The 21,358-nt window shown below is 42.0% G+C and overlaps 2 protein-coding genes across 11 annotated transcripts in view; both read right to left on the bottom strand.

The window, feature by feature from the left end:
- FASN (fatty acid synthase) overlaps window positions 1-8,622 on the bottom strand; it is a 60,144-nt gene extending 51,522 nt beyond the window's left edge. Inside the window, exon 1 of the mRNA XM_048488277.1 lies at window positions 8,187-8,622. The gene's annotated coding sequence lies outside the window, so the exon portion shown is untranslated. The remainder of the gene's footprint in view (window positions 1-8,186) is intronic.
- Window positions 8,623-10,401: 1,779 nt separating this feature from the next.
- The window catches only part of CCDC57 (coiled-coil domain containing 57), an 81,733-nt gene continuing 70,776 nt past the window's right edge, over window positions 10,402-21,358 (bottom strand). For 9 of the 10 annotated variants that reach the window (XM_048488279.1, XM_048488285.1, XM_048488278.1 and 6 more), the window contains one exon: window positions 10,402-13,760. In XM_048488279.1, coding sequence (XP_048344236.1) covers window positions 13,540-13,760 — 221 coding nt within the window. In that variant the 3' untranslated portion in view covers window positions 10,402-13,539. The remainder of the gene's footprint in view (window positions 13,761-21,358) is intronic. The other variant, XR_007243807.1, reaches the window with a different exon arrangement.

The raw sequence follows: 21,358 nt of genomic DNA, 5'->3' as shown, positions 1-21,358 counted from the left end.
AGATGCTTACATACACTGTCTGCACAATGGATTTCAAAAAGGGCCGAATGTCACACTATCAGGAAATGGAGAATTTCAGAAGTGAATTTGGAGATGTGGGAAGATCGACTTGTACATTTAGGAGAAAGAAAGTTTCCATGTTCCTCCAATGAGATGGCAATAACAATTAAAATAAGAATGGCATGTGCTTTGAGATAGGGGTATTGAGCAACAAACACAACATCCGCATCAAAAGATCTCTGTTTTGAATTTCTATGCTATGATTTAGCACAGTGGGGAAGCTTTGGCTTATGTCTATGTATCTAATTCCCAAATCTGCCCCCTGCCTGTGAATACTTAAATCCACAGACAGGAGGCAGACTGACACCCCACCCCCCACCCCCCCGTTTTCCTTCAGACTCGGGGGACCCTGTGGGTCTGCAGAAAAATCAGAAACTTAAAAATGGGTGCTTCACATCCTTCAAAAACTAAAGAAAGTGTTTTCTGTGCATATGCAGAGAATGTACCTACCATTGGCAGCTGCCAGTGTTCCCCACCCCTGCCTCAGAAGCAGCTGTTTTGGACTGTCGGGATGCTGACAGCAGCTACTGGGACTATGGGAGGTTGCCTTGGTGGGTTCACCAATGGGGAGTCCCCCCCCCCACAAGTTTTGCAGACCCCTCACTTAAGTTCAGTTTAGTTAATTCCGTACAGGATTGTTCTGTACATTTCCAAGGCAGTACAAGTCTGTGGCCATTGAATCAACAGAAAATCTCCTATATTTTTTAAAGGACCAAGGCAAAAATTCAGTGTGTGTGTGAGGGGGGGGGGGGGGTAACAGCAGCTTTGACATGATTAGTTTTGGTGAGAAACTAGCATACAGGCAACAGGAAGTATTTCTGTAGTCAAATAATTATTTGATGGCACTCACTGAAACAGATACTATGATGACCACTAAGTAAGTTGGCTTGGTCCTGGCCATTGATGGCACAGGAAGCAACAGGCATTGCCTCTTGAACCAGCTCCACCATAGATGCTTGGCACAGACATGTCATGATAAGAGGCAACGGAAGTATGCTTTGGAAGTAACCTTCTGAATATCAGTGCTGGGGCATGAAGGGGAGCAACATCAGGCAGAAGCTTTGGCCTCTTCATGCCACACTTGTAGGCATTCTCGGCGGATCCGATTTGGACTGTATGAAGTATGGACTGTATGAGGTATGGACTAGACCAGGGGTAGGGAACCTGCGGCTCTCCAGATGTTCAGGAACTACAATTCCCATCAGCCTCTGTCAGCATGGCCAATTGGCCATGCTGGTAGGGGCTGATGGGAATTGTAGTTCCTGAACATCTGGAGAGCCGCAGGTTCCCTACCCCTGGACTAGACGGATCTAGAACAGCTTTCATGTCATCTTCATTTTAATAATGATCAGTCACAATGAAATTCTTACTTTATCAAGATTTTTTTCTCCCTCATTATGCCTATATAGGGGAGAATCTTAAACAGTATCAAATTAATCTACTGGCAATGTTATTACCGGTAATTTGAATTCTTGAAGTATTGTTTGGTGGCTTCAAGCACCTCTTCCAAGATCCTTCAGTCTACGATATGATCAATTCAGATATCTCAATACATACTTTGAGGGAAGAAGCACATACAATTATTTCTCCCTACAATTTTAACAGACAACAGACACAGGCTCTGCCATTTAAAGGAGACCAAACACTGGGAAGAGGTACAGGAGAGGAAAGAAGGCAGAGACCAATCAACTCTTTGCTTGAATGTTAATTTTCCACCAAAAGTAATCGTGTCAAAGCTGCTGTTACCTACACTGGCAAAAATTTATATTAAATATGTCGCAGAATGGAGATCCCAGCTTAGAAAAAAATTAATTACAATAAGAAAACAGGACAATGAGAAGTGATCAAACAGCACTTCCCATTTCACATGCTGCAACTGCATTTTATTAAAATAAGAATCCATAATAGAAATTTGGATTTGGCTCAAAAACTGGCAGATTTATTGAGGCCTCAAATAAATTCAGTCTTATGGACTCGATTAGAAGAGGTCAACATTTTCAGTTAATCTCCTTTTGGGAGAAAATGTAATTAAACAGCAAACCAATGTTATCTGTCACCAAAAAGACTTCAAAATGTATAATACCACAAAGAATTGTTGATTTTGTGGCAATGATAATAACTACCTTTTTTATAAACATCGGGAGTGCTTGCAAGTAGTTAGATACTGGAAATTCTACCTTCTCTTCACAAACTGGTCCTATGTGCAATAACAACTGCTTGTAGTGTCTTATTTAGTGCTACTTTTGACACAGTTGGACAGTGAAAGAAAAATAATATTCTAAGTACAAAAAAGTGGCTGAAGAAGTTAAAAGATAAGTACTGATGATTAAATTGACAGCAAATTTAAAAATTAAGCCTGATCTTTGAAGCTAAATGGTCAATCAGATGGTTTATTAATTCTAGTATACATGACATGTTTGGAAGAAGTGATTAAGTTAACTATTTACAAATGACAGCTCACAGAATTATAAGTTAAAATATGGTTCTCATAGAAAGCTTTACTTGTTGAATTTTATGTTGGATTTATTTTTTTGTGTAAAGAATTTATATATATGAAATAAGAAGAAAAAGTTATCACAAAATGTCTGTTTTACCTTTAGACTCATGATAAGTTTATTTACTGTCACTTTTGACACAGCATTTTGCTTCCACGTAGTACCTCTTAGAATGGTGTAGCTTAAAGACAGCGTAACAGCATATTGTTCTATCATAGCTGCTAACAATCCTAGGCTCATTCCGCACATGCAGAATAATGCACTTTCAAACTGCTTTCAGTGCTCTTTGAAGCTGTGCGGAATAGCAAAATCCACTTGCAAACAGTTGTGAAAGTGGTTTGAAAAGGCATTATTTTGCGTGTGCAGAAGGGGCCAGAGGCTCATTCCGCACATGCAGAATAATGCACTTTCAAACTGCTTTCAGTGCTCTTTGAAGCTGGGCGGAATAGCAAAATCCACTTGCAAACAGTTGTGAAAGTGGTTTGAAAAAGCATTATTTTGCGTGTGCGGAAGGGGCCATATCGTCCATAAATTCATATTCTTTTTTTAACCCAACTAGACCATAATTCTCCTTGCAGTACTTCACAAAATCTCATATTATATGTTTATGTTATCCCATGTACAAAAACCTTTGACTGTTCCAGGCAATAATGATTGCAAACGACATAATAAGCATTGGTATGGTTAGATCATTTCATTTACAGCACAATCGTAAACAGTTACTTTTCTGAAAGAATTTACTTCAGTGGAGTTACACATAAGAACAGCCATGCTGGATCAGATTAAAGACACATCTAGTCCAGCATTCTGTTCGCACGCTGGCCAATCAACTACCTCTACAAAGTCCACAAACAGAAAGACTGACTACAATTGCATCATGTGAGTTCGCTGAAGGAAATGGACTTAGAAAGGTATAACTTAATTTAGGATTGTAAGGCTCATTCCGCACATGCAGAATAATGCACTTTCAAACTGCTTTCAGTGCTCTTTGAAGCTGTGCGGAATGGCAAAATCCACTTGCAAACTTTTGAGTTACTAGCAGTGACATCCTAAACAGAGTTACACTCTTCTAAGTCCAGCTGAGTCAATTAGGTTAGAAGAGTATAGCTCTGCTAAGGATGGTACTGCAGATGTTCTGAATAGGGACAGTGCCACCCAAAGAGAATAGAAATCATACCTGAATACAGTAAAACTTCAAGGTCAACTGGGAAGCCCTGACAAATTCAATTTAAAATAATATAGGGATAGACTTGGATGTGTTTCTGTCTGAGGAACAGGCCAGAGACATATATCTCAGAAAACTGAAAGTGAATTGAAAGAGGCACCACTTAATATTATATATATTTAATTGCCATTCTGGGAAACAGGTTTTACAGAGGACTGTAAAGCTCACTGCCAAGCTACATGATGCTCAGTCATATTATACAATTTGCCCCAAACAATTTCTCCTCAAAATGCAGCCATAGAGGGAGCAAACAAAAACCACCAAAACAGCACAGGAAGAACTCTTAACCCCCTTTTCTCATGCCAGTGTCTGTTCAAAATTGTAGTCCAACTTTCTTTGTGAAGCTGTATTTTTCCCTTGCCAGGGGGAGCAAATTTTAAGTGGAAAAATTGCATGACAGAAAGAATTTTCCTTCCCTGTCGCCCCCCCCCCCCCCCCGCGCCGCCATGACAGTGTTCAGAAACTTTCCCCTGCCTCAAAAAGCTGGGGGAAAATTACATGTAACCCAAGCATCATATGTAGTTGGGCTCTCCAAAACCTGAAAAACGTGTTTGACCAATGTGCCACATGTGTACATTATGAGAAACAATGCTTGTCATTCAACTTTCAGCACTACCCACTAGGCCTCCAGATTTGAACAGCACACTGTTCTTCTATCAACCCTTCCATAATTAGTGGTGTCTAAGGAGACCAGACTGCCTATCAAGATAGCCTCAACTAAGCTGTTCCTTAAGCAGCTGGTTCTGTCATTGATCTGATTTTAACAAGTTGCTTAACATTATTAACACAGCATTATACTTATTCATAGTAGCTTACAGAACAGAGTTCCTGCCCCACTGTCTCATTACAACAGAATGGTGCAACAAGTAGATTACAAAGATTTAGGGTGGAGCGCTTAGGCACAAATGAAAGTTAAGTTAGAAGTGGGCCACATCCAGGACAGTGAAGTGAGATGGATGAGAGATCACTCTTCTCTTCAGTCTCTCACTTGTACACTGTATGTATCTACATTTAAACAAACACAGGAAGTTAATACAACTGATCAAGAATGGCAAGTGAACATAAATTATAAAGCTTGTATGAGCCTGCCCTGACAAGAGGCACTGAAGTAGTTCTGAACAACCCAAGACGAACACAACGTATTAACTGGGTGATCACAGATGAAACTGTCAGCAGTTCCCACAGGAAAAATAATTGGAGGAATGACTGCCAGTGGTTTCCATGATAGATAGATATACCTATCATGCTTGCTAAATATATGAGAGATCCCAGGAATATTCAAGTGTAGAGTAAAACTACGTTGTGTTGTGTGGGTTGTTCTCAAATTTTTCTTAGATTATTCCATGATGAATACCTGGCCTTTATTTTTTATGGAGGGAGAGGGCATCTACAAAGGCACATTAGGACTTTCTGTTCCTACCTACCTCACAAGGTGTTGTGGGGAGAGGAAGAAGATAAATGAGCTAGCAAGCCACCTTGAGTCTCCTTACAGGAGAAAAAGGTGGGGTATATAAATCCAAACTCTTCTTCTACTATTTGATGCAATATTAGTATGACTTTAAGAGCATACCTCAATGGCAAATAACACAGTACTTTCTTAGAATATACTATCCTTTAAGTGAAATAAAATTTCATTTCATTTTGCTGTTATGCCTGTTCCATTTTTGCAACAAATAAAATAAGAACTTCTTTAAATAAGGAACAAATGGCATACCTTATTATACGATGCTTTTTTCATTTTTGAACATTGCTCTGCTATTACCCTTCAGAAATGTCTAAAACCCACCACTATATTTCCTGTTTCTTTTCACATATTTAGCTTGAGAATTTCAATGTGCCTGTACTTTTAGTATCGCAAGTCCCCCACTGATTGTTCCTTTTGAATATATGCATTGCCAGTATGTTAACCAGAAAAAGAAAAGCATATATTACTTAATGTGTAGTATTAGCTAAGGAGTCTTGTATTTTTTCTTTATTAAATAGACTCACCAACTGACTGTTATCTTCTAAACTTGGGACTGTAATATTACACATGCCTTTGTGTTGCATTGCATGCTCTTGTTGATTATAATGCTTCCACAGATATCCAATTCAATTTCAATGCTAGGATTTACAGTTACAGTTAGTATTTACAGTGGTTTGTTTCCAAGTACTTATAGTTAGTATTGTAGTCCAAAACACACTTACACTTATGGGGAATAACCCTGTTCAATTCAGTGGGACTTACACTTCAAAATATAGACGCATAGGACTGGGCTTTCAGTCAGACATTTCTAGTCTAAATGAGAGCTGTTGAGTCAGCACATGTCCTTAGAACAAGAGACACCAATGATTACCAATGGACATAAACATAATTCCTGATGCAATGGGCATTTAAATTTAAAACTTAACTATGTGACACCAGCATTGCTTTCTGTTTGATAAATGAAACCTAATGCATAAGGTTGATAACATCAATAAGTACACTGAGACCAATGAAAGCTAAGCGGCATTCCAGTTTAACTATATACCTATGAAGCTGCCTTACACTGAACCAGGCCATTGGTCCATAAAGATCAGTTCTCCAGAGATTCAGGAAAAAGTCTTTCACAACATCTACAACTTGGCTCAACTTAGTTCTTTTAGATGGAGATGCCGGGGGTTGAACAAACATTAACAAGGTTGAACATGGAAACCTCTGCCTACAAGGCAGACACTCTACCATTGGACATGGCCCTTCTCCTAAAGAAGGGGCATTTAAGGTAAGTGGCTTTTGTAAGAATAAGAAAATCAGGCCTTATTCTCAGTGCCAAATTAGATGAGATTCTGGAAGATACATTATCGGGTCTCTCTACTTCCTGGAACCTTTAAATAAACATACACAGTTGTCAGATTATTACAGGAGATTTAAGCTATATACCAAAAGGAAGATATTCTGGTTCTGATTTTCTTATCTTGGAAGGATGCTTAAAAGAACAGATTTTTGTTTGTGTGATAAACAGGTTAGGAACTTTCATCAACTATGACGTATTCAGCACTAGGTTAGTTGGGGTGGGCGGGTGGGGCATGGTACTATTCAGCCTCCACCACTTATAGTATTTCATAGCAAAATCTTAGACACACTGCATGGCACTGTCAGTATAATTCTGCGAAAGTTTACCCAGAGGCAAATCCTACTGAATTCAATGAGTTTTACTCCCAAGTAAGCATACACAATTTGTGTAGAGCCTCTATGAATCTGTTACTTGTATAAAACAGTTAAGAACTAGGCAAGTCAGAACTGTGTAAAGCAGCATAAAGTTAGATGGCTGTTACTTTTACAAGCCCAAATTATCCTTGAGTGACAAATGCGCTGAATAGTTGGAGACGGGCAAAGTAGGGATACAGCAAGAGGTCAGCAGGGAGATACAGAATACAGCGAATGGCAGGCTGCATTGCATTTTTGAAAAAATGCAGAATGTGGCTGTTCAGAACTTCTTCTAAACATCAAGCATAACTGATGGGCTTGTACTGCTACTCAGAAGTGAAAGGATGCAAGTGACGAATGAGAATTATCCAATGTCCTAATTTCCTAATGTAACAGAACACATACCAGAGCAGGTATGTCATTAAGCTTTCAAAATCTTATCGCTTTCTGTGTACTTGTGAGTACAGATGGTAAAAAGGCCAACAACAGAGAGGGCAAACAGCCCTCTCTTCTGTCTGCTTACATCTGCTCCAGTGTCTTCCCTGCTTGATATCAAAATGGCTGGATGTAGAACACTCACAGTGCAGGAAGGCTTAGCCTCCATCTCCCCTCTTACCAGCTCCTCCCTTCCCCTTATTTCCCAGAAATTGCACCTTTCATTGGCTTCAGACACACACAACAAGCCACATAGAGGTCGATGTCTCCCTTCCCCTAACGTTTTGTAATATTAATACAGCATTATTATAGGGAAAAATCCATACCAGCCACAGCTTCCATACTTTATCTAGTTTGTCATCATAACAATGGAGAAGAACACCTGATTCACTACCGGAGGCCGTAGGTCGAAACTATTCCGAACAGCGATGCACCTAACGTCTCAAAGGCCTCCTGGATAAATCTTCACCTGAAACAGCACATCCCTCCCAGTCAGATGCACCTGAAATTACAACGTCGCCTCCTGATTTAGCATACAACCCGGCTTTTATTTCCCTCATTGGCACGATAGTACTATTTGCCTAAGGAGGCTGGGAAAACAACGCGCAAAGGGGACCTGCCGGGCAGGCAAGAAACAGGAGATGGTTGATTCGCGAGGCAATATGATCCCGCCGTGGACCCACATCGCACAGCCCCGTCGCCGGCCATCGGGGAGGCGCATCCGGACTTGTATGCGCAGCTCCAGCCGGCGGCTCCAGCCCAGAAGCACGTCGCGACTGCGCTTCATACGCTGCAAGCTGGTTACCTGCGTAGGTCCTCTCGATGTGGTGGAAACAGGAGGAGGCGGCGGCGGCGGCAGGGTGAGCAACAACCGAGTCCGTGCTGAGGCTGGCGCAGGATGGATACGCTGGCCGTGCTAGCGCTGCTGCTGCTGCTGCTGGCGGCGGCGGCTGCTCGTCGTTTCGGATGCGCACTGGGCCTGCCCGCGCCGTGTCTGCGCTCAGCGTCCTTCTCACTGTCTCCCTCTAGCTCCCGTCGTCTATTTAAACAGCCACCACCTCCGGTGGCCACGCCACATGGGCTGACAGCTTTGCTCCTCGGCGCAGTCCAATGAGAGCTCGGGCTGGGCTCCCGGCGCAGATTCTGGGGCGATGCCAGGCCCTTTTAGTGGCACATGGGAGGCTCTGGCACTCGCCGGCAGCAGGAAGAGGAGCAAGCGGCAGCACCCGGAGCACGCGCTACCCCACAAACCAGGCGCCCCGGCAGCGGTGCCAGCCAGAAACTGGGCCGCCCATCGGGAGGGCGGTCGAAGGAGTAGTTTCTAGTCTCCCCCCCCCCCGCCCCGCCGGCCTGCGCTCTTGATCTTTGACCAACTTGCCTCCCCCACTCGGAGACCGGCCTGTAAAGTCGCTGCGGTGTTTCATGTTGCCCGGAACCCAACAGAGCTTCTTGGGGTGCCAGAGAAACCCTTGCAGTAGCCATGGCCATTCCCTCGTACCCCACCCGTAACGAAATCCTCCCCGCGCCTCACCTCCTTGTCTCGGTGCGCCTTACACGCTTTCCTGACTTCGGCGGTGCTCACAAGAGCCAAATGCCCGGCAGTAACGAGGGCGAGAAAGCACAGCAACCGCCGCGTTGAACTTGCCCGGGCAAAGGACGGCAGCCTTAACCTGAAGTGCGCAACCCCCTTCCCCAGCCACTGCTGAAATACCCCACCCTGTGTAAGTGCTTCAACGTAGGGAAGTATCAAAGACGCACTGGAGGAGGCTGAGCGAGAGGAGCGTAATTGATTCCTGGCTGTGGCTGTTCTTGCGCGCGGGGACTAGGAATTAATTGCGCGCTTTGTCGAGCGGGCACCAGGGATTTCGCCGTGGGCCGCAGGCTCTCCGCCTTGAGGGAGTAGCCGGTGTCCAGGGAGACGGCAAACGCCGCCGCCTGACTCATCGCCCTACGGCTGCCTTCGCTCCCTAGAAGCCGGCGAATGAAACTTGACAAAGGAGAAACCACATTTTCCTCAGGCCCTGATCATTGACACAAGGCTCCAATCGGGAGAGCGGGGCGGGTAGGAGTGTGCGTCGCCGGGCCAATCCCCGGAGCGTGTGTGGGTGTTGCTAGGAGATAGGGTGATGTGATGACTGTATTAGGGGGACGGCTCTGTTTAGGAAATGAAGCTGCCGGTGATGCAAGGAACGCCTGTGAATTGTGGCTTATTTCAGGTCATTCACCTCAGAAGCGTGTGAGCTTCCCGGGTTACTACAGTTCAATCCACCAAGCAGATGCCTGCTGAGTGAAATGTGCTTTGGGGAACTGGATTCTTACTAGGCTTCAGTACACTGTCCTGGGAGACAGTTAACTAGCAGTTTGACGTGCTGGTTGGGGCACCAATGCCTCTGTATAAGCTTCACAGCAAAGCCACTCCTACTGGTTACTAATGAGACTTGTATAATCTTGTTCACCCGTCCCAGAGCCTTCTGTCGGCACAAAGACATTCCCTTATGGTTTTACAGTCTGGCTTTCTTCACCTCTGTGCCCTCACCTCAACCCCTTATATCTTCTCTGTTCCTTTTCTCACCCCAAATGCAATATCCTTACTAAGGAGACACAACAAAATAGCTTCCCACCTATCTCCAAAAGGTTTTATCTAAAGTGATAGGCAGCACTCAGAACCTGAGGTTTCTTGGATGCAGCTGAAGGCAAAAAAAAGTTATATTTTTTATATCTCATAATAGTTCAGCATTATCCACACCCGTTATTTCTTCCCTTCTATATTTATTGATCGTGAATCTTGCAGAATTTCTCATTAGATTCAAATTTGTAAACAATTAAAATTTGGCATAAGAAATGTGCTTGGCCCTATTGTTGGTTAAAAACTAGTCTCCAACACAATTCTGCTTTTCTGCTCCATTTTTGTGAATGATTCCTATGCAACACTTGGACTAACAGGTTCAAAACATTCTTTAGATAAGAACCTACACCATAGTATCGTAGGGTAGGTGAAAAATACATGAGCTTTACCCAGGTTATTTTATTTATTTATATTTATTACCCACTTTATCACTTTAGACCATTGATGAAGGAAGATGATACGATACAATTAAAAAAAATAACATCACAGTCTTATGAATTGCTGTATCTGCTAGCGAAAGAGCACAAGCTTTTTTCCGTGTGCTGATTTTAGAAATATTTTTTCAGCTATGAGGTTTCTCCTTCCACTGTACCATGTGAAGGGCTTATATGTGGCAAGGAGGGAAACTTGACTATCAGTGATTCATAATAGAGGATCATGAGGATTGTCAGAATGGCTGTAGCATCCCTGTGTTACATTGCATCAACAGTAGGGCTTACAAATGCCAAATGTGCCAGCACTGCCTTAGTTGACTGCTTTAATTGCATGGTGTAATAGGGCTAACAGTGGCAAGCTCTAATCTTGCTAACCAGGTTTGATTCCCCACTCTTCCACATGAACCCTGCTGGGTGACCTTGGGCCAATCACAGTTCTCTCAGAACTCTCTGACCACACAGAGGCAATGACAAACCATCTCCGAACATCTCTTGCCTGGAGAACCCTATGGGGTCACCATAAGTCAGCAATGACTTTCCTCCACCACCAGTAGCCATTAAAAATGTTTGTTATTGTACGTGCTTCACTTATATTTCAGCATATTTTTGTCTGAACTATTAAATGCTTCTGCCAGTGTTTCTGTTCAGTCTAATCAGACTACTATATACTCCCAATGGAGAAGTTACAGAAACAATAATTTTAAACAGAAAGAATAGCAACGCTCACATTGAAAAAGTGAGAGTAAGGAAAACATTGCCTTTTAACCAGCAACAATCATGTCAGCGGGCCACCAGTGGTAAGAAGCAAGACCCACATCTTGCAGCAACTCTCTAAGCACACAGCCATGGGAGCATGTTAAAAAGGAATACGTCCTGGAGCATTTGGAATCTTCCACTGGTCCTGGAGATACAACCAGCCGCACACACTGGAACTGAAGCAAGTATAAAGAAACTCCTAACCTTGTCAGGGCAGGTCAAGTTTAGCACATACGAGGTCCAGGGTTCTAATCTTAGATGTGGCCATCTACTAGACCAGTGGTTCTCAACCTTCCTAATGCCGTGACCCTTTAATACAGTTCCTCATGTTGTGGTGACCCCCAACCCTAACATTTATCCATTTTACAGATGGAGAACACTGATGCAGAGAGTCTTAGTCGACCCCTGTGAAAGGATCGTTCGACCCCCAAAGGGGTCCGGATCCCCAGGTTGAGAACCACTGTACTAGACAGTGCTGGAAGAGCCATACACACAACCATAGCTGCCAGAATATTTTGCTTAGCAACTTCCCATTTAGTCAACTTTCACCTGTTCAATTTCTCAGAATTAAAACAGATCAGATCAAGGAAACGAACAATGTACCTTCCAACAAAAAAAAATTATTAAAACTGTCACACAAAGAAAAATATTCTCAACCTAATAAGAATAGTATACAATGGTCACCAATCAATACACAAACCAAACAGCCAAAAAATATTTAGATGGCACCTGTGAATCTTGTTATCTACATAATCATACAAACCAAAACCAAACTCCCCATAAAATGCCTTATATTTTGGTAATTTGGGATCGGTCAGTTTTTTCATAAATTTATACACACACACAAAACTGAAACTAATTACCAAGTCTCAGAAGAGGCAGGATTAGTATACCACTTATTGTCCAGGACAACCTTTGCTACCACTGATAAATAGTAAGACCTCACTTGCAAGCAAATGAACTTTTTGACATTATATAACAAAAGTACAACTGGGCCCACTGATGGGATAATCCATAATGTGATTCTCTTTGGAACTCCCAGCTGTTTTTTTATTTATCACAGCTCCACCAGAAATGAAAAGTACCCTTGAGATTTATAATTTTAGGGGGAAGGGTACTATGAAGGGGAGGAGAGGACCATACTGACTTCCTACCAGTTATACTGTTGTGAAGCTTTCTGCACCTCAGGTAGCATCTTCTGATAGACTTGCAAGGTTTCTTGTTCAGCTGGTAAACAGTTAACCTCTAGCACTCTGAAGAACCTACAGATGTGACTTAGCACCTAGCTTCTCCAACAAGATTCTCACGGCTCCTTATCCCTGAATTTGTGCTGTGGAAACCCAGTGTATTTCAGGACCTTCTGCTTTATAATAACCACATTCAATTTAAGCAAGACACTGCCTAAACCTCCTGTGGACTGCAAAACCACATCAACAGAGACAGTAATTTAGCTCATACCCAACACACTGTTCTGAAGTTGCATATAGCAGAGAAAAAAATGAGTTTACGAATTGGTTTCAAATCCGTTTTTCAAGGAAGCTTGTATTGCCGCTCTTCTTACTCCAGTTTCCTCAGATCACAGACTGAAAATCAGTGCCTTAAAGCAAGCACTGGAGAATCTGCACAGTATTGTTCCCTTTTTTGCTATTCTTCATAAATAATGAACAACTATGTGTGTTTGTATGTTTGCAAAGTGCATCAGCTTTTTCCATTCCACATTACTACTGTATAGAAACAATGCTGCAATAGAAACAACTTGACAATGGAATTGGGCTTAATGTGGGCAGACTGAGGAGAGGGTGATTTGGTGAAAAGCATGATGCACCTGGCAACTTTTCCCCCAGTAGGGGTTGGCCACTGGCCCCATAACTTCCTGGGCTGGCTGTAACTAGGGCTTACTGGAAGAAACTGTACAAATGGTTTATGGGGATGGTGTGTGTATTGAATAACACTCAACCAAATAAGGCCAAACCATACTGTCTGTGATCATAAGCCACTCCTTCCCTGCTGTCAGTAACATGTGCTGAGTTTCTGCCTTATGCCCATACCTGGAAGCTGTTAATGCAATACATTTGTGACCTGTTTCACATCCTCCCCCTCTGTATTCATCTCCTGTTCTCCCCACCACTCCCAAAGGTGCTTGCACACATTGCGAACTGAAAGCATTTAAATTAGTGAAAAACATCTTCCATGGACAAAAGGACATCTTTAGATGAAACTATCGTTACCAACTCAAACTGTGGGGGAAAGGTAGACTAACATGCAATATCATGCCTGATGATGTAGTCCAGTATTTCCACTTAGTATCTTAATTAATGAAAGTCTTATTATAGATGAAAAGTTCAATCCTTTACATTATAATTTCGAATTCTGTTTGTCTGTTGAGAGATCCAAGGTTTTCGTGGTTGGCAATATGATGGCTTGTTTGGTTTTTGTTTGGACTGGACATTAAGCTTGTTTCCTGTGACAGTCAAGGCAGCAGCTGGTGTCTTCTCTAAATATATGCTACCTTTTTCTTCAGAGTCTTCAGGTTTTTCATTTCCATGGAGGCCCTGATACTCCTCTGCAATCAGAAGGAAGGAAACACATCATTTTTACCTGTAGGTTAGCAATACTGCATTACTGCTAAATACAAAACTGAAATCTGATAGCCCAGTTTGCAATCTGATGGCACAGAAATGGTCTTTGCCTCCCATATTTTTAAAGGGAACTAATAGGTACGTAGGAACATGGATTTCTGTCTAGTCCTGCAACTTACTGAATAGCAACCTCTTTATTAAGGAGACTCCCTTTGGAATTTGTCACTTTATTATATTAAAAAACCACTGAATTGCTTAGTATCATGTGCTACAATGAGCACAACACCTACAGCAAATCCTAGCTCCAATCTCTTCTTTGTCCTCAATTCACTAGTTCATAGATGGCCTTTCTAAGCCTTGGTTTCCATCTGATGCCAATAATCCTAAACTAGTTTACAAATTTGCTGTGAAGATTATTGTAACAAATTGTGAAGAGCTGTGAATGATGTACATGTTAATGTATTATTATATTTTTCATGCAAACCACTCACTCTCAAAGTACTATTGGGTTGCATAGAACTTCTGCTTGGGAATCACCGTTTTAAGCTTTTATTATATGGTAGATAACAAATGGGACCCTGAAATTCATTTGGGCTTATTTATTCGCTATTCAGAAAGCTGTTTCATATATGATCAGCTTGAAGACTTAATGCACATTTTTTAAAAAAGAGATCAGCACAGATTTTCTAAATCTTCACTGAATAATGGTTTTGAATGGATGGAATTTTGATTATTTCCACTGTACTTCCCAAAAGGATAAAACTGGTGTGATGAAGAAACCCAGTCCAGCAATCACTGCTGTTTTCATAATCAAAACCACCCACTCCTACATGTAACAGCTTTGATTTTGACTCTATGGATCATTAAGTACAAGAAATCAAATTGGACTAAAGCTAATATTTATAAAATACTTGGAAAATGAAAAAGCTTTGCATAACATAGTTCAAAGCCTGCAGTCTACACCACGTCTAGAGCCAGAAGAGTGTTTACATTGGTTACATTGGTTAATATTCTACCCAGTCCCCTCATTGTCTGGCTCTTTACCCACATAATGGAAAATTGTGTTGAAATTCTGTTTCATAGGCAAGAGCAAAAGATAACATATGACCCAATAAGAACATGATTTCAGACTAGTCCACTGGGCTCTTCAGTTTTCAACATCCAAGCTTAAATATTGCAGCAGAACAGCTATTGCGGTTTTGACTATCCCCTATTTTACTGCCGTTGGGCATTTATGAATGTGTATCTACAATCCCCTCAGGAATAGGAGTTCTGAAACTAAAATACGACTAGAAGTCTAACAAAGCAAAATTATTTTCCAACATACGCAGGCCATTTGACAAAGTGCTACTGCAGTAATTATCTCAATATATCAAGTAATCAATATATTAGCAGGCAACATAAGACATGTTTTGCAATTCAGCTGCCTTCATTTTCTCATCACATAAATGTTTGACAGCCTATCATTTGATCCAAGGGCAGTTTGCGTTGTGTGTTTCTAGTCTTCTCAGTGGCCTCATCTCCTGCTACTTGGCTGAGCAACAAGCTACAGTTGAAACTTGCAAGTCACTGTGTTGATCGGTTAGGAAAACATCAAAAAGCAATAGGCAGACAATGACAAACCACCTCTGAATGTTTCTTGCCTTGAAAACCCAATGGGCTCACCATATGTTGGCTGCAATTTGATATCACTTTCCATCGCCACCAATGCAATACTTGCCGAGCAGGCTTTTCTACTGTGCCCTAAAGCGTCTCCCCTTTGTTTTTCATACATCCAACATGAAGAAGGGTTCTGGGGAACTCAAAAACTTGTTCATTACTTTTGAGACATTTTTTTTGTTGGTTTTCATAAAAGGTACAATTTACTTTTCTTGCATGAGATTAAAAAGTAAAGTTTCCCCTTCAGTTGTGTCCAACCCTGGGATACAACTGCGAGCCGTGATTTTCATAGGCAAGCCTCTTTTGTGGGGTAGTTTGCCATTACGTTCCCCGGCTATTCTTTACCCCCTAGCTATGAGCTAGGTACTCATTTACCGACCAAGAAATGGATGGATGGCTGAGTTGACCATGAGCCAGCTGCCAGGATATCTGACCCACAGGGGGCTCGAACTCCTGACCGTTTGAGTGCAAGTGCAAACACTTAACCACTATGCCATGCTGCAACAGTTAATTCTAACCAATTATCATACATTTTTTAATATGGCTCAAAAGCACATCCACCCATCTCTGGAATCACATCTGAGAGTGACCAACAGATGATAGGCCTGAAAATGCGTAATGGTTGATTCCCAATATCAAATGTCGTGTCAAGAAATGGAATCTAGAATCGAGATATGCAAATAAAGTAGTGGTACTATACAGACGAGATGAAATGCAGTCTCATTGAGTTGTTTGGCACACTGCAAATAAATTATGAGAGGAACAAGGTAAGTCAAGATTGCCAGAAGCAACTTTTGCTCCCATCCCTCAAGTGTACCCTTTTAATTCCAGCTATAAATGAATGGTTGTAATGCACTCCTGTGGGAAAAGCAAAGCATCACATGAGGGTACCACTTTGTACAGTGGATAAAATCCACTCACAAAATCAGATAGACTCTCAAAGTGACAGGTGGCTCTTTGGCATCCACCGTGTTTTTAACATCTCTTGCAAGTCTGAGCTCATTGTGAGCTTTAGCTTTTCTGACCTTTTTCCCTACATGTCTTGGCTATTTGCTTAAATTCCTCTTTAGTAATTTCCCCCCTTTTTCATTTCTTGTACATGTCCCTTTTATATTTTCGCTCACTTGAGAGTTCTTTAGACAACCATCCTGGTTTCTTCAGACACCACCTACTTTTTTCTCCTCATTGGAAATGTTTGAAATTGTACCTTCAAGATCTCACTTTTAAGAAACTTCCATCCATCTTGTACTCCCTTCTCTTAGTATTCTTAACCAAGAGATCACACCTAGTAGTTTCTTAAGTTAACTGAAATCAGCTTTCTTAGAATGTAGAACATGTGTCTGACTAGACTTGGCATCCCCTTTCCATTACATAATGAACTCCAAGATAACACAGTCACTCCCACCTAAAGACCCTACTACTTCCACCCCGTTAATCAGGTTATCATTGTTGGTTAGGAGCAGATCTAGAATAGTTGATAACCCTTGTTGCTTCATCCACCTTCTGTGTTGTCTGCAAGGCAAGTGAGGAAATTGTTGGACCTAGTAGTCTTGGCAGAATTTGACTCCCAGCAAATATCTGGATAAATGAAATCTCCCATCACTACTGTTTCTCTTTTTTGTGAAAATTTGGTCATCTGCTCCAGGAAGGCATCATCCGACTCTTCAGTCTGGCTATGACAGACCCCCACAATGAGATCACTGTTGTTTTTCTCCCCCTTAATTTTTAATTAATTTTTACCTAGATGCTCTCAACCTGATACCCAGGATTTAAGTCATGGGCCTGCTCACAGGTGTAATCATCCCTGACATATAGGGCTACTCCATTGCCTTTCCTAGTTGATCTATTTCTCTGGAATAGGTTGTACCCTCAATTATTACATTCCAGTCATAAGATTCATCCCACCAGGTTTCAGTGATGCCTATTATATTTATTATGCCGTGTTAAGAGTTCCAGTTCATCCTGTTTATTACCCATGCTTGTGTATTAGTGTAGAGACACCTAAGGCTTTGGTTCATGCCCCCTGGGTGCTTATTTAAAGTTTTATCCCCCTCACTGCTGGGTTTTTGAACTATTTGCTCAGTTCTCTCTATAACCTTCAGCCTATTCTCTCTAGTACTGGATGAACTGCTTCCCACTTGAATACTGTCTCCCTCCCCCACTTCACTCAGTTTAAAGCCCTCCTAATAACGTTTGTCAATCTCCTAGCAAAAGTATTCTTCCCTACAGCTGTAAGGTCTAACCCATCCCTTGCTAGTAGTCCCTCTTCATGAATCTGCAGACCATAGCCCAAGAAGCCAAAACATTCCTGGCAGCACCACCTGTGAAGCCAGTTATTCACATCCGCTATTTTTCTTTCCTGCCTGGGCCCATGTCCTTCACCTGGAAGTAGAGATTAAATGACAACCTGTGCATCCAGTTCCTTCAGTTTCCTTCTGAGAGCCTCAAAAATCCCTTCTGATGTCCTGAAAGCTACTTCTAGCAGTGTCATTTGTTCTGACGTGGATTAAAATGAAGGGATAACAGTTAGTGGGCTTGACAAGTCTTCTCAGCCTCTCTGTGATATCACAGATTTTTGCCCCAGGGTGACAGCACACCTCTTGATACATCTTGTCAGGCCTTCAAATTGCTGCTTCTGTCCTCCTTAGCAGGGAGTCCCCTACCATCACCACATGTCTCCTCTGGGGTTTTGCAGGGGCTGATGGGAATTGTAGTCCATGAACATCTGGAGTGCCATAGGTTGACCACCCCTGTCCTATGCCATATGGTTTTCAAGGCAAAAGAGAAGTGATTTGCCATTGCCTGCCTCTCTTTAGCAACCCTGGATTTCCCTAATGGACTCCCATCTAAAAATTAACCAGGTCAACTCTTCTTAGTGTCTGAGGTCTGACAAGACTGGGCTAACCTGGGCCATTCAGGTCAGGGCACTGACAACATGGTAATAATAATTTCTCCTACAGGTAGTGCTGGATAATATTATCTGTAACTGCAGAGTACTGTTGACTATTCCAGTTAGTTCATTAATTCAGTATGACGGAATTGTACAGAAATGAACTCTTGCTAGCTTCCTATCATTTGTGGATCTTCTTCCCCTTCAAGACTTACTAGACCAGTGGTCCCTCCATGGCTCATGGTGAGCTGTATTTACAATCATCATCAACCAAAGCAGTCATGTGACAATATTAAATATATAACTATAACCACAAGCTGTACAGATAGGGGTTATTAATGAGGATTGGCTTGCTATGTCCATCCTTGGCATGTGGTCCACAGCTCAAGGAAGCTGTGGTTCCTTCCATCTTTGATTCCTTCTGATGGCAGCTGTTTCAGTGTGGGAACCATCTACCAATTATAAGTACACCCGGCAAAGGTCTTACCTACTTTCCTATAACATGGATGGGTGTTCTAAAGAGCCACAGTAGTAGGGCCCCTTCCGCACACGCAAAATAATGCGTTTTCAAACCACTTTCATAACTGTTTGCAAGTGAATTTTGCCATGCCGCACAGCTTCAAAGAGCACTGAAAGCAGTTTGAAAGGGCATTATTCTGCATGTGCGGAATGAGCCTATGTCAAAGAGCCAGATGTGGTTCCTGAGCCACTGAGTATTACTGCACTGGACTCTAAAGGGAATGTCACATTTTATAAGGTTCACAAGAGTTTCAGACAGTAAACATAAACAAGACGCCCTTGATTAGAATCTAGACCTAAAGGGGTATCACAATTACATATGCTCCATGACACTACACTGTTTTCTTCCTGAATCCCCAGTCTCTGGGTGAGCAATCACTCCATATGTTTGATGTCCAAAGGGCACTCCTTTTTTTAATTTAAGTCATACAAATTCATTTAGTCAAGACACAAATTTATTTGTTGCTTTAAGGGTCCTAAAAGGGTAAAGCTGTTTCTTCGCAAACTATTTCTAGATGGATAGCCTCTGCCATTAGATTAGCCTAAAGCAATGCTAAGGTGGATTGTCCACTTCAAGTTAAGGGTGATTCCACCAGGGCCCAAGTCTCTTCAGCTGCATTTCTTGCCAGGGTCGACCACTACGACATCTGTAAAGCAACAACCTGGTCTGCGGCATCCATATTCCTCTGGCATTATTCCATTAATGTGGACTCCAGGAGTGAGGTAGCTGTTGGGACAGCAGTTTTAAAGTTGTTGTTTCTTTGACAAGCCTACACCCACTCTATGGTAAGTGAGCCTGCTACTCTCCCATGCAGGACTTCACTGAAGACACAACAATGAAAACAAAGTTGCACAGTAACTGCTGTTTATCAAGTGTCTTCTGTGCAGGAACACATCCCTCCCTCTTTTCCTCACTGTGGGCTGCCATTTGCTTGACTGGTTCTCTTCCATAGCAGCGAAGGAAGAACTGAAGGAGAACTCTCCCCATCTCCATTATGTGACTGTCTGGGCAGGAAACCAGCCCATTCTCAGGTCTGAAAGGAAGGGGAAGAGCGCTCCAAGTGCTCTGAAGCTTCCAGAAGCCTTTTTGTCAGTTCTCTATGGCCAGCCTGCTGCTGAACAATCTCATGTATGCCTTGATGAACAACAGTTACAGGTAAGTGCACCTTTGTTTTTCTCCATATTCTGCTATAGTGTTTTGTCCGGAATATAGGTTGCACATTAAAATAATCAGATGTCGCGGTACACCCATTTCTTTTAACATCAACATTTCCATGATCTACACAGTCAAAAGCTTTGCGGTATGAAACACAAACTGATTCTGAAATGTTCTTGTTCGCCCCAGTAACCAATGTAAATTTGTAATGTGACCTCTAATACCTCTTCCTTTTCTGAATCCAGCTTGAACTTCTGACATTTTTCATTCCATACCTACTGACTGTTGTAAGATTTTGAGCATCACTTTACATATATAAGAAATTAATGCAATCATCAAATAGTTGCTGCAATCTTTGATGTCTCCTTTTTTGTTTCACAGCTTACAATCTTTTTGAGCCTGTGGAATTCTGATAGGTGGTGGGCACAACCACAAAAAGAGCAATGCAGGCGGCACAGATACATACAAATACAGAGAGTTTAAGTGCAGAGGAAATAAGGGGTAACTTTAAAAATACCATGGGAAAGGGGAGTGAGATAATAAAACAAACATCATGATGGCAGCTGCTGCTGACCCAACATTATTTAAATTTGCACAGCCAATCAGATCTTCAATGGCCAATTAAAAGCCCTGCCAGGCAACAGCCCCACATGGCCCATTGCACTTTCTAAAAACACTTTGCAGGTACCAGGAAAGGTGTCAGCAGTCACCATGATGTCCAGAGGGACATTAGGGATTCCTGTCTTGATTAATTAAGCAGAATAAAGGAAGGCTTTAAACAGAACACTCTAAATAGTGTATAAATCCCAACGGCTATTAGTTTCATGATGTTTAGAATTTTATTTGGAAATCAGCACACAGTGTGTTTCAGAAGTGGAATGATTCCAACTCAGCAGTAAGTTAAAAGTCACTTCTACAGCACGCTTCCTCAGTGTGACACAGTGCAAAGACAGAAATGTTTAATTAAAATCTGGTATGGTTATGTTCTGCACATTTGTATTTGTAATAAGAAAAATAGAAAGAATATCATTTTAGTCTGTATCTAGGATTACCAGCTCTGGGTTGGGAAATACCTGGAGATTTTGGGGATGTGAGGGAAAGGAGGGACTTCAATGATATGCCATAGAAAGTGGCCATTTTCTCCAGGTGACCTGATCTCTGTTGCCTGAAGATGAGCAGTAACAGCAGGAGATCTCCAGATACCGTGTTTCTCCGAAAATAAGACAGTGTCTTATATTAATTTTTGCTCCCAAAGATGCGCTATGTCTTATTTTCAGGGGATGTCTTATTTTTCCGTTCCACAGCTGCATGCTCTGGTGTTCTGTTCGACGGGCATGCTTCCAAACAAAAACTTTGCT

This window comes from Sphaerodactylus townsendi, linkage group LG03 (genome assembly GCF_021028975.2).
Source record: "Sphaerodactylus townsendi isolate TG3544 linkage group LG03, MPM_Stown_v2.3, whole genome shotgun sequence".
In the NCBI taxonomy this organism is placed as follows: Eukaryota; Metazoa; Chordata; class Lepidosauria; order Squamata; family Sphaerodactylidae; genus Sphaerodactylus; species Sphaerodactylus townsendi.
The sequence above is the reverse complement of the archived record's forward strand: the minus strand, read 5'-3'. Positions and strand labels throughout refer to the sequence as shown.